The 11,854-nt window shown below is 31.7% G+C and overlaps 1 protein-coding gene across 1 annotated transcript in view; it reads right to left on the bottom strand.

The window, feature by feature from the left end:
• The window catches only part of LOC102605704 (inositol hexakisphosphate and diphosphoinositol-pentakisphosphate kinase 2-like), a 24,161-nt gene extending 14,152 nt beyond the window's left edge, over positions 1-10,009 (bottom strand). The window contains exons 1-14 of the mRNA XM_015315490.1: positions 9,954-10,009; positions 9,844-9,890; positions 9,689-9,772; positions 9,543-9,606; positions 9,213-9,366; positions 8,710-8,780; positions 7,830-7,934; positions 6,780-6,872; positions 6,350-6,424; positions 5,857-5,942; positions 4,718-4,924; positions 4,537-4,636; positions 4,369-4,439; positions 337-418 (exon numbers count right to left, since the gene is read on the bottom strand). Of these exons, the coding sequence (XP_015170976.1) occupies positions 337-418; positions 4,369-4,439; positions 4,537-4,636; positions 4,718-4,924; positions 5,857-5,942; positions 6,350-6,424; positions 6,780-6,872; positions 7,830-7,934; positions 8,710-8,780; positions 9,213-9,366; positions 9,543-9,606; positions 9,689-9,772; positions 9,844-9,890; positions 9,954-9,998 (1,284 nt within the window). The 5' untranslated portion in view covers positions 9,999-10,009. The remainder of the gene's footprint in view (positions 1-336; positions 419-4,368; positions 4,440-4,536; positions 4,637-4,717; positions 4,925-5,856; positions 5,943-6,349; positions 6,425-6,779; positions 6,873-7,829; positions 7,935-8,709; positions 8,781-9,212; positions 9,367-9,542; positions 9,607-9,688; positions 9,773-9,843; positions 9,891-9,953) is intronic.
• Between the last annotated feature and the right edge of the window lie 1,845 nt (positions 10,010-11,854).

Below are 11,854 nucleotides of genomic sequence, written 5' to 3'. Positions count from 1 at the left end.
GTAAGGTTTCACCTTTCAATGTCCCAAATTTAATAACTTCAATTATTTTCACTCTTTGTTGAATGGCATGTAACCCCAAAAGCAAAGCGGAGGACACAAAGGAATTAAAGTAACAAAAGTTACTTCAAAATAAATTATAATCTGGAATGACATAACCTAGATATCGAAGAAAGTAAAGAATTAAAAGTAAAATATATTAGATCTTATCCTCTAGCTTATTACGATATTCCTTTCATGTTTTTTAAGAAAAGAAAATGAAAATAATTTGCATTACAACATGTATTAACAATGACAGTATGACATGCTAAATGTATAGAGCAAGAAGATAGTGTCGACCTCCTCAAGAACTGCTTTAACTTGACGTAGCTTCTCAGCATGCTCAAAATCTTCTGCTTCACTATCACTTCCCCTACCAGGTCTATAAAAAAGAGTGAGTAACAATTTCAGATTGGCCTTTTCCAATTAGTAAATAACAACCATTTTTTCTTTGCAAATTACAGCATTTTATTCTATAAGAATGGAAGAGACTGAATAGAATCAGGACAAAAATAGAAAAAATTGGTCAGTAAAGGGTGTAATGCATCAGATAGCATATTCCAACATACATGGAAAGCAACTCTTTTTAGGGGCAACAGTTGAATTCCCCTTATTTATAGTGGTCCCAAGAGGCGTAATAACCTAAAAGTTGCCCAGTCTTGTTAAAGACAGGAAACCCCTTAGGCTTCTCCAGAAAAGGAACATCAAACGTTTACTTGGAAAACATGTTATACACCTATGATCCAAGTAAACGTTTAGTCTAAAGCATTTTGTTGTTTTATTCTTTAGTCTTTCCTTTACTTTGGGCTTCTTGTGGGAACAGGGTTTCACACGATCAGGTCAAGAAAGGTGAAAAATGATAATTATAATTAGAACACTTCCTCTCTAGTTTTCAGAACAGTGAAAGCAACAATGACTATCATATATCATCAGTATGAGTCTAAGAGATAGACTGAACCCAACAACAACAAATTCAACAACTACCCAAAGTACGTTGTATTTTGAGAATGAGGACACAAACAAGATTGTTCCATCTGTTTATCATTACACCCATAGTACAAAAACACACAATCCTGGAACAAACAGAAGCCTTACAAAAAAATATATTCTAATAACTGATTGAAAAGAATGAGAAACAATGATCAACAATAATTTGCAACACACAGATCACAGTAAAAGGTGTATAAAAATAATGCTAAATAGAGTGTATTAGTAATGCTTGATTAGTTATGTTTGCATTAATTATATATAAAATATTTTGTGTGCATTGTTTTGTTTGGTATATTAATAAAAGCATGCATTGCATAAAAATATGTATTTAATCAAGTGTATCCTCCACAATTATTAGTGGAAAAGATGTAAAAGGGGTTTGAGAAGTAATTAGGTCTTTAATCATGCTAATGCATGTATTAAATCTCTTTGCATTACTAATACCTAGAAATTCATGGTATTAGTAATATATTCCTCAATACACAATAGAATGTATACTAATGCAAGCATTAATTATATATAGCATGAAAAGGTACCAAACAAGGTACTACTAATACACAAAGTTAATGCATGCATTATTTTTGCTAATACACTCTACCACGACCCCTAAAGAGTGTAAATAAAGTCCTTCAAAGTGAGGTAGGGCCAAAAGCAGATCACTCTGATAAGTTCAAGATTTTATCGGGTAAATATCATAGATGGGCACGTAACTATCACTTTTTTTTAACCAAAAGTCACTTAACTATCCTTTCTAACACAAAAATCACTAAACTTTGAGCATACTAATGCAAAAATCCCACAATAGGAAAATATTAACTTTTGGTGGATAACTCACTTTTGAAGAAAATAAATAACCCTTCATACTAGTTAATCCTTTTTCCCTACCAGTTTAACATGTTTGGTTTGAATCTTATATATATAAAAGAAAATTCTAGGCCAGTCTACGTGGCACCCTTAGAATTCTGGAATTTACTTTTATGTTTTTTTTTCCGTACTTTGGGGCTTTTTACCCATATTGTATTTTTACCTTAAAACCCGTTTCTTCAACTCTTGCGTCCCTTCAAAGTCACAATCCTTCAATGTGAAAAAGTGTCTTCTTTTAATATATTTTATACTATATTATAAATAAATATAGAATATGTACTGAATTGAGTGTTTTAAGAAGAAGAAGAAAAAGAATACACAACATAGAAAATTTGAAGTTTAAAAATATGAGTTAACCCTTTATTTATAGCAATAAAGGTAATATGAACATGTGCTTATTGTGCCTTATTAGAAAAGACACAATCCTTCAGAAAAGTCACAACTCATCCAAAAATTTACAACGCTTTAAAAAAGTCATACCTCTTGGGAAAAATCACAACCATTTGGAATAGTCACAACCCTTTGAAAAGATCACAAATCATGGAGAAATCACAACTTTTTGGAAAAGTCAAAACTTTTTGAAAAAGTCCCAACCTTTAATGTGAAAAATTATAGGCTTCTGATATATTTTACAATATAATAAATGTAAGATAATATAAAATATAAAAAGATACACTAAATTGGATGTTTTAAGTTGGAGGTATTATAGTAATTAACATTCAAGTTAGGGGAGTTCATCCTTTTAAGGTAGTATAATATAATATAATAATAATATATATATAAATATATATAAATAGGTAGATAGATAGATAGATGTTATCACATATTTTTCACATATTGATTTTTAATCTTTCACATTCTTTATTCAAAAAAGTTTAAATGTTTCAATTACTTCTTTTCTATTCTTTGTTAATGGTTAATATTGGAACTAGTTGAAGAATCTCAACTATTATAACTACTGCTACTTGTTATATATATTTCAAAACGCATACTACTCTATATGTCTTGCAGTAACATATGATATGTTTAGTACTGTGGAGAATCTAAATATGTTTAACATATAAAATTTACTAGCACCTTATAAACCACTTTTTCATATAGTTCTTAAGAATTGTATTTATCTAACTATTTAAATTTATTTTTATTTGATATTTTCTATACTAAATCAAAATTTTGATCATCACCTTAATAATGTTTGTCACTATTATTATAAATTTAAATGAACATCATACATTCCATGTCCAATTAAATATCAACAAAAAGAAAAGGCATATATGAATAGTATTCTTCTTCTTTGACTTGTCTCTTTACCTGGAGTGGACAAATGCAACATTGTTGTTTGATTTAATTGCAAGGTTTAATGAGATTATTTTTCTACTGTTTTATATATGAAACAAAACAAAAAGTTACTTATTTTGTATGATAGAAGTCAATTTTAAGGTAAATAATTTAATTAGGAAGGTATTTTCTAGTGTTCGGTAGCAAATATTTTCATCTGGATGGAAGTTATTTTGTTTACCATTATTTTTTCAAACCAAACATGTTTAAATGATAGGGAAAAGGGAAGAATATGAAGGGTTATTTACTTTCTACATATGGGTTTTGGGTCGGGTCGAAGCTTTTTAATTGAATTTTTATTTATTAGCTTTTTAAAGAAGAGCAAAAAATGAGTTATCCACCAGAAAGTTAGTATTTCCCGGTTGTGTGATTTTTGTGTTAGTATACTCAAAGTTTAGAGACTTTTTTGTTAGAAATAATAGTTAAGTGACTTTTATGAAAAAAAGTGATAGTTATGTGACCATCCATGAAATTTACATAGATTTTATCCATGAAACTTTTGAGATAATATAATATAAAAAATTTCATGAGTCAAGATTTTACGAGCAAACATAATCAATTTAACTTTGAGCCTCTCCGTCCTCCTTTAACCATGAAATGTGTGCACTAGTATACTAGGGTCTTTGTTACATCACTAACATATGAATGTCCTTTTTTTTTCTTGCCCCTTCCTAGGAGCTCCCACCTTTTTGCTCCCTTGGTGACTCAAACTCACAATCTTAGGATTGGAAGTGAAGGGTATGAATGTCCTTTTGTTCGAATGATATACCTGTTTTTTTTAACTCTAGGTGTCATCTCCAATAAATTAAAGCCTGGATGATAATCAGTATAAACATTGTTTAATAGTCAGTCCTCTTTAATTGATCTCAGAACCAATGTTGTACATCTTTAAAAGCCAAAATCTGTCAAGTTGATACAACAGCATATCTAGTGTAATCTCACAAGTGAGGTCCAGATAAAAAGTACTATTATTTATCAGGTTAATAGTCTTCATAATTACTCTTATAGCTATAGGTGAAACGTGCTGATGTTATCCAGGTTTGGGGATGAAGATCAAAAGCAGAAGGCAATAGCAAAATATGAGTTTAAGAAATTAATGAGATAGAACTTCTATTAAGAATGACAATAAGTTTTACTTACCTAGTACGTGGTACTAGAGCTCTGGTGGCATCCAAAAGATCTTGCAATTGCACGGCACTCTTAAGCTTTGTCTGCAGCAGATTGTGGAGAGTTAATAACAATACTGTACTCTAAAACATCGGGAATATAGTTAAAAAGCAGATAGGACAACGAAAATCAAAGAAGCACCTCAGATCTTGGTTTTCCCCCATTATATTTTAACATCAAATTTAAGAGCTTTTCCTCAGTGACCTTGAACTTCACTTTCTGTTTTGGAGTTCTATCACCACTGCACAAATTGAGAATGATTAAAGAGGAAACTAAAAGTTTTTTGGCAACAAAGGAAATGAAGAAAACAGGTATGTCTTACTGCCGAATAATTGCAATTACACATCGAAGCTCCTCTGATTGTCCAAATGTGCCAATAAGCCCACTTCCTTGACGTGTTAGTCCCTCAGAAGGCTGAACAGGTTCATTAACCTTCCATGGTAAAGTTGGTGGTATCGTGGATGAAAGATGTGGAGCTTTTGCATCTAGAAACATCTTCCTCAACACACACGCCGCATCATCATAGTACCTGTTCTCAGACATCATAGCAATAACTCCCTTTTAGAACCGAAACAATAATGTGGGTACAGATGATGACACTATAGTGCTACAACTTCTGCTGTACTCCATGACAGTAATGATAATGTTAATAATGAAAACACGACCAACAATAATCAAAATATCAAGAAAAATATTTTAACTTAGAACTCATGATACAGGTATGAATGAAATCTTCAACTATAAAATCTAGCTCTTACCATTGGGAGTACCACTCTGAGAAAGGGATGTGCAGTCAAAACATATATGGGGCAGAACACAAGGTCTTAAACCAATCAAGCACATAAATCTTTAAATCCTTGTTCAGGATAAAAACTACAAGTGAACACATTGATGTTGACATATTCTCTTAACACATAGGTTAGGTTTCAACATTTTCTTTTTTTATCTTTTTACCTGTTTTTGGGTGTCATTTATCCTACTTAGTACTGGTCATTATTGTACTCCATTTGGTAGGAGCCCGTATGAATTTCATTATGTGAAAGTAGATAAAGCATCATTCGCGAGGATTATGATATCTCTTGAAGGGAATTTTAAAAAATCAGTTACATTACAGATGTACAGAATTAAGTTCTCTCTGATGGTTAATATATCTTGAGATCTCAGATTCAAGAGGAAGTAGACGATTACTTTCACCTTTATTTCAGTAATCTTATCCCCAGTAAAGGCATATTTTATATACCCCATCCAGTCATTGATTTCTCCCTTCCATTTAAGGAAGAGATTCCATTTTACTTTCTCCATTTTCTTTTTCTGCCAATTAGGGCATAAGATACATGTTCCATTTTGTATTAAGAAGCTGAAAGGAGTAATGCTGAAAAGCGAAACAGTAAATAGACTGGACAGGAAGTTTCCTCATTTACTTTCTTGTTGGTGAAGAATATGAAGCATCGTAAACATTACTTGTAAGAGTTCTTCACAAAGCTCCAGCCATTCACATCACAAACATAAGAACGCCCCTCACAACGCAACAGATCAAAGCCACAAACCTAAACAAAAGGAAGAGAAATTGTCATCCTTTTCTTTTCCATCAATGTAGTCTACAACACCATCAAACGAAAACTGCCAGCATAGTATGCCTCAGTTTAGAGGTCCGGGAAACAATTCAACAAATATTCACGTATTTCTAAATAATATAAACAGCAAAGTAAGAAATCAGTCAAGTAACTGTATTATAGCTGGGGGGACTAGTATCATCTATCGTCAGCAGTTGGATGATCCTTCACATGCCACAAATTAAGGCTCCGCCAATGGTTAGAGAGAACTGGAGCAAAGTTTTACCCCATTTTGAGATAGAATATACACCCACAGTATAAGCATGAAGACCAGATGAGAAGTATCTAACTTCATATTTCCAGATGTTGTGGAAAAATATTGGAAGACTTAAGTGACTTACAGCTTGCCTGAAAGCTATGCAAACTTCTCTTGCCATTTGCTTCTCTGAAGGGGTTAATAGAACAGGATACCTGACCTGCAAAATGAAGCAACTTTGAACGTGTAGCCAAATATAAGCACATATCTGCTGCTAGAGGAAAAGATCAGTACTTTGACAAATATACTTATATACAAAAGACATTTAAGTGGGACATGATACGTTTCTCCATGAGCCTTGTACATGGGGAAATTTCCCACATCAATAAGTTATTACTTTGTCAAAACTACTTCTGTCTCCTGAGCCAAATGCACACAGTAAATAAAAAGATGATATCACCGTTATTTTCCTTTTCTTCTCTGCCTGTGTGCCTCAGGATATTGACAAAAAAAAAAGGAACGGACAAAACGCGGACTTCAAAAGTTGCCGATGATAAGTTGAAGAAATTACTAACTTCTTTTCCATCAGGATTTCTCATCACAACTCCATCAACAACCGGAGATTTCCTTGCCTCTGCATGTGCATATTCTGGGCCAACAGTATACACCTACGTAAATTTAATAAAAAAAAGATCAAGGATATGCGCACATCACGAGCAAAGTTGTGAAAAAGGATTTCCATAAAGTTTTCTCTAATGAAGATCCCTTATGAGTCCAAGAGGTAAACACATGGGAGCTAAGATGTAGATGGAAAAAGTTGCTAGCTCTTACTATAAATAAATGAGATCAGTATATGAGGGTATGGTTTTCTGTCATTTTACCTTTCCTTTTTGGGGACTGTGAGGGTTGGGAAGAAGCTATAGGAAAGAACATATCGAAGGAAACATGGAAATTTTAAAAAGTCACCATCTCATGATGGCTACTCCCGGATACAATTATTGGACTTGCATTTAGCTCTATGAGACCAGTAACATGGAAATATTGAGAAGTTACTATCTCCACTATAGACATTCCCGGAGTCCAAAAAACTTGTGTTCCTTGCTCCATCGATCTCTTCAGAATATATAACCAAAAGTACCACCCAAGTTCTTAAAAATTAGCCTTGTCTCTACTCTATCTCCTACTTTAGCTCATTATCCCTTCTTTTAATTTTTCCTTGAGATTTCTTTATAGCCTATTTCCCTCTAAAATATTTTACCATCTTTAATGTTTGTTTCCTTCTCAATTTTTTTTTTCACAATTTAGAATTAATGAAAAGCTAACAGTGCTTATTAAACATGTATAGAGGGATCAAGTGTGCCACAATTTCAAGTATTGATAAAGTATGGTTAATTATATCATCCCATGTCATGTATTACATCAATGTTTAATCTAATTACAATTTCTCCTCACAGCATCTACTATCCAACAAAAAGAATTCAAAAAATTATGGGCCCACTAACATCTTTATGCCAGACATAATAATACCTGAGATATGCTACCCACCATAAAAAGAAAATCAAGTTTAATTGCCAATGACAGTTAAGCTCATTCACTCTAAGATACCAAAAAATAAACTTAGGAACCTTAACATCTGTTCCTCCTGTAGGCATGAATTCTTCGTATATGTATGATCCTTCACGTCTCACTCTTCTAACATCTGGATGGAACTCACTTGAGCGGTTACCAACCTGAAGAAAAAGAAAGAAGTTAAAGAACATCAAACCGAATTGCATGTACAACATACTATCAAATCTATCGTCAAGTATAAATCCGACAAATTGTCATAAACTATGGTGGAGGATATGGATGATTTAATAAGAGAACTTCAATTGTTAAAAGTTGCAATGTTTTTAAAAGATATGAATCCTGCTATTACAGATAAGCAACTGACAAGGAGACGCTCGCTTCAGGATTACAATTTTTTTCTCTCATAATTTTCAGTACAAAAGAAATGTCACAAGTAGACACCTAGAAGCCTATGAAGCCAAAGGAGAAGCAGGAAACTGAAATAAGTCTTGACACTATCCCAATGAAAGAAATGAAAAATCCATCTCTCTAAGTATCTTCAGTGATGTTGAAAGAAAAATTTAAGTTGCGGAACATATCAAATCCTTCTCCGGAATGATTACCCTGGAAATGTATAAAGAAATTGAGGTTATAACTGCAAAGCAGACAAATGCACCTCTTTTCGAGAAAAATGTCTAAATCTCTCTTGAAATTTTTAGAATAAAAATACTTGCATCCAAGCCACAGCTAAAGACAACTAACTGAATCAGGACAGATCATCCTCAATCACCCATTAGGATTTAGGGGTTTCTATACAGGAGAGTGGTTGATTAAATAATACATGAACATTTGCAGAATAGTCATAACAGAGGAGCTGCAGTGTCTGACTCAAAAGGAAGTTTGCCAAAGCAATTTCAAATTTTTGTGCAAAAAACAATGTCATTTTTTAATTTTTACCTTTCGGAACAATTCCTTCATTCCGCTGCCTGCTGAACTAGGGTAATATATCATTATTCTGTGATCATCACCTACTCAAACAATGAGAGACTGCATAAGACACGGTAAATGGTATTTGCATAACATCAGAAATGCGGCACATGCGAAAGCAAATTCTAACAGTTAGAGAAACCTGCACTCTGATAGCAGTCATAAGATATAAGTAATAGACTTGAGGTCTAAGTTCAAATCAAATTGAACTTTTCAAACTCCATTTAGCAGTTACAACATAATATAATATGGTACAGTTTTGGTTTCTCATCAAAGCGGAACTTAACTAAGAGGCATCAATGTGTATCCCACTGTTTGAGTTAATTATTTATTTCTCAAAATTTTCAAGGAACACAAAAATATGAGTTTTTCCTTTTGATGTATTCCAGTCTATTTCTTTGCAGTTCTAATGCAAATGATATATTAAGCTAAACAAACAGCTTACAAAATCCTTGCAAGGCAGGAAAACTGACCATCAACAGGCTTTTCCACAAAAGGTTTCCAAAAGCGATTCCCATGAACTTGGACAAAGTCATCTTCTTCCTCAAAATAATCCAGTTGTTGATAAGGCACTTCTCTATTAACGCAAGCATATCTGGGAACCGGGATCCCAAACATCTCTAGATGCTGAAATCCCACAAATCAAAGCAATAAATGAAAAAGTGTCTAAATTATGTGCTGGTTTTATGGAGATGCAAAAAGCAAGAAGTCACTGCTTTTATACAAGGTAAGTTGGGAGGGGGGTTGTCAACAGGATAATGGGGGAACATGAACATAAACATAAAAAAGGTTGAGGTAGGAACCTCATATACTTTTCTGCGATCATGAAGAAGGTGTTGGGGCTCCAATTCATTGACAAGGAAAGGCCTAAGAGAGAGGAGCAGATAGATAGTTGAGAGAGTAGTTTAAATTTGACAAGGAAAGGAAGAAGGAGAAAATAGTTACATACTTTCTCAATGCAGCATATTGTTCAACCTTGTCCAAAGGATATCCAGTGGAATGGAAGGCAATCAAGCAATCACAACAGGGCCAGCTGCAAATACAAAGAAGTAGTAATTAAATAGCTAGGAATTGAGAATATTGTAGAATGAATAATTAAAGTACCTCTGAATTGGATCGTTGAGAATAACTTTGTCCCCAAAATGCACTACCTACATGTACATGTAATCAATCGATATACAATAGAAATGAAAAAAAAGGGAAATGTAAATTACCTGAAATTCGCCAAATGAGTTTAATCTATCAAGAATCTGTCCCATGGGAGCAGAAAATACCTGCGAAATGAGTGTTAATGGTGGTGTGCATGGTGATTGGTGAGAAATTGAAACAAAAACAAATGAAAGAAGAGAACCTCCGGGCCGCTTTTCACCTTCTTTTCCATTACACAAACCCCTATCTTTATCTTCTTCCCATCATTCAATTCCATATCAAACAAACAATGTGAATTCACTTCACTTCACTTCACCTACTAATAATGTCACTAATGGATTATATGATATGAGTATTATTATAATAAATAAAGAGTTGTTAGAGATTCAACAATCCCGCAACTTACATACATACATACAAACAATACAAGGAAGAAGCTACTACAACACTAACAAACACCCATATTGACACGCGTACCTTTCAACAAATATATCATACTCCTTCTTTCCACCTACTATATTTATTTCTTTTTCTTTTTCTTTTTCTTTTTCATTTAAACATTATTTAATTTATATTGACTCCTAATATATATATATATATATATATATATATAAATAATATGATTAATAAGGAAATATTACATAAATTGGCCATAAAATTCAAAACAATTACATGTTCATACCTCAATCCTAAAGTAATTCAAGAAATACCCTAATCATATATATATATATTGTATTGATATCATTAATGTTTCTTGTTTAGAAATTACTCATTAATCAATTATTTAGTGGGGTATTTGCTTAGTTTCCCCGAAAAAATAAGGACTTTCAAATCGTGAAAAAAATTCTTAATTTTTCTTTATTTGGTATATACATCATATATCATATATATCATCATATATTATTAAAAGTAAAAACCTCAAAAATATAAAATTAGATTATCTCTATACTAAATAAATAGTTAATCAAATACTAATATTTTAATTACATTATGACAGAATTTGAAGTTCAATAACTGCACTTGAATTCTTTAGTTAGGGCAGCATTGAATATAAAAGGTCAAATACATTGCATTACTTTCTCATACATGACAATAATATAAATGAATGAGGTAAATAAAAAGATATTGACCTGAAATTTTATGTATCAACCAAGCAATACATTATTTATATTCTTAAAAAATTATATAATGCCATAAAAATTTAGTGCATTAACCAAATATTTCTTCTTCTCTCAGAATATTAAGTAAACAAGAAATCAAATTATCATATACTCCATCCGTCCAACAATAGTTGTTTAGTATATTAAAAATAGTTGTCTTTATATATAGTCACCTAATATATATATATATATATATATATATATAAATAATATGATTAATAAGGAAATATTACATAAATTGGCCATAAAATTCAAAACAATTACATGTTCATACCTCAATCCTAAAGTAATTCAAGAAATACCCTAATCATATATATATATATTGTATTGATATCATTAATGTTTCTTGTTTAGAAATTACTCATTAATCAATTATTTAGTGGGGTATTTGCTTAGTTTCCCCGAAAAAATAAGGACTTTCAAATCGTGAAAAAAATTCTTAATTTTTCTTTATTTGGTATATACATCATATATCATATATATCATCATATATTATTAAAAGTAAAAACCTCAAAAATATAAAATTAGATTATCTCTATACTAAATAAATAGTTAATCAAATACTAATATTTTAATTACATTATGACAGAATTTGAAGTTCAATAACTGCACTTGAATTCTTTAGTTAGGGCAGCATTGAATATAAAAGGTCAAATACATTGCATTACTTTCTCATACATGACAATAATATAAATGAATGAGGTAAATAAAAAGATATTGACCTGAAATTTTATGTATCAACCAAGCAATACATTATTTATATTCTTAAAAAATTATATAATGCCATAAAAATTTAGTGCATTAAC

This window comes from Solanum tuberosum, unplaced genomic scaffold (genome assembly GCF_000226075.1).
Source record: "Solanum tuberosum cultivar DM 1-3 516 R44 unplaced genomic scaffold, SolTub_3.0 scf00369, whole genome shotgun sequence".
Classification (NCBI taxonomy): domain Eukaryota; kingdom Viridiplantae; phylum Streptophyta; class Magnoliopsida; order Solanales; family Solanaceae; genus Solanum; species Solanum tuberosum.
This window is presented reverse-complemented; position numbering and strand designations above follow the sequence as displayed.